Source organism: Numida meleagris, chromosome 6, assembly GCF_002078875.1.
Source record: "Numida meleagris isolate 19003 breed g44 Domestic line chromosome 6, NumMel1.0, whole genome shotgun sequence".
NCBI classification, from domain to species: Eukaryota; Metazoa; Chordata; class Aves; order Galliformes; family Numididae; genus Numida; species Numida meleagris.
Genome location: NC_034414.1, coordinates 59,797,853 through 59,799,519, shown reverse-complemented (window position 1 = coordinate 59,799,519; position 1,667 = coordinate 59,797,853). Strand labels below are relative to the sequence as shown.

Here is a 1,667-nt window from a genome sequence, read left to right as displayed (position 1 = left end):
GGGCGGGCGGAAGAGGAGAAGGCAAAATGGGTTTAACGAAGGCAACTTCATCCCGATCTCCGTTGAGTTTGTTTCATGGGAAAGGCACGGCGGTTTCGGCAGCAGGTCTGGTGGGCATCACCTCCGTCCCCGATGGAAGCGGCCGTGCTCTCCGGCACCTTATTTGGCTATGGCTGCGTGGAGGGAGCGCACAGCTCTCGCCAACAGTGGGAAGAGCCGGGGATGCTTGGCTGCTTCTGACGCATGAGCCCGCACCGTGCATTTTTGACCTTGCCTCCAAGCTCGGCAGCGCATTGGTGATGCGGCCGCCCGCCTCCGCGCACACCCACGGCGTGGGACGGGGACCACGGGGACGGTGTCCGCCGGCCACCAATGCCCCAAGAGCAGGGCAACGGAGAGGGCAAGGGGTGCTCAGGGCAGGAGAAGGCAGCGGCAGTCAGCTGTAGTGACACAACGCGGCTGCAGCGGGGCCGTGACGCATTGCATCAGCTGGGAAGCTCGGCCAAAAGGCTGGAGCGCAGAGTAACCCTTTCTGTGTACTGCCCTATTGTTTGGCGCTGGAGCAATACCAAGATAGGATCTGGGAGAGCTCTGCTGTTACGGGCTGGTGTTCCCCTGTTGGAACCCTGCAAGTTGGGGTCCAGCTCCCAGGCTCGGGGGCAGAAATGGGGTTCTGCTGGCCAGGAGTGAGGCCCAGGGAGGACTGGGGTTGGATTCATGTTGGAAAAGACCTGCAAGATCACCCAGTCCAACCATTAGCCACGTTAGCCTGAATCCTCCACGCTTTGTGCGCTCAACCTTAATGCTTACAGGAAAGGGGATCCCATTATAACAGCAAAGGGGAAGAAGCGGTGAGACCCCATCATCCCCACCATGTGGTTTTTGTTCCCCTGCCAATTTTCCATCTCCAGAGTCATAGGATGGGCACAAGGGAAGCCGAGGACTGTGAGGTCCCCAATGCCATGGGCAAGGGGATGGCTTCCAATGGACGCGCTGCCATTGCCGGCCACATCCTGCCCACCGTCCCGCTCCCTCCACACATGACGGATTGTCAGGAAGCCGGGTTGCCTTGGCGGGACGAATGTATCACTGGGTGGAGAGCTGCAGGAAGCGGATAATAGGGGTTTTTTTCTCGGTATTTGTGCCGGTTCAGGCTCTTGGTTCAGCCAGTTCCTATTTCCTAAGCTCTCGGGCGGTCGGGATGGAGGGTGGCAGCGCGTCGCCCGGCCTGGGCTCCATGAACCACGACGCCAAGGTGAGGCTTTTCTCTTTGTGTTTTGCCAGCGGGACAGGATGAACACATCCCACCGCTACCAGCAGCGCGGCTGGAAGCACGGGCCGGCTCGGAAAGCCCCACGCGCTCCTCCGGCCCCAGCGGAGCCGCTCTCCGGGGCCTCCTCTCGGCCGCAGCCTCCCGGGCACCGCACGGGGCTGCGCTGCCCGACGGGGGCCGCTCCGAGCCGAGCCGAGCCGAGCCGAGCCGAGCCACGCTGCTCCGAGCCGTGCCGTGCCGTGCCGAGTCCCGGATGTTGGAGCAGCCCCCGCTGCGCTCAGTCCTTCTTTTCCATAAAAGGCCAAGGGGCCCGGCGGTCGTTTTTCCTTTAATTATCCCCCTCCTCCTCCTTCGTCCCTCCTCCTCCTCCTCCCATCCCATCCCTGCCCTCCCC

General features: G+C 62.3%; 1 protein-coding gene across 4 annotated transcripts in view; it reads left to right on the top strand.

Annotated features, from left to right (window-relative positions):
* The window catches only part of FERMT2 (fermitin family member 2), a 37,502-nt gene continuing 35,882 nt past the window's right edge, over window positions 48-1,667 (top strand). Inside the window, exon 1 of one of the 4 annotated variants that reach the window (XM_021401997.1) lies at window positions 48-1,255. In XM_021401997.1, the coding sequence (XP_021257672.1) occupies window positions 1,082-1,255 (174 nt within the window). In that variant the 5' untranslated portion in view covers window positions 48-1,081. The remainder of the gene's footprint in view (window positions 1,256-1,667) is intronic. The other 3 variants (XM_021401998.1, XM_021401999.1, XM_021402000.1) reach the window with 3 other exon arrangements.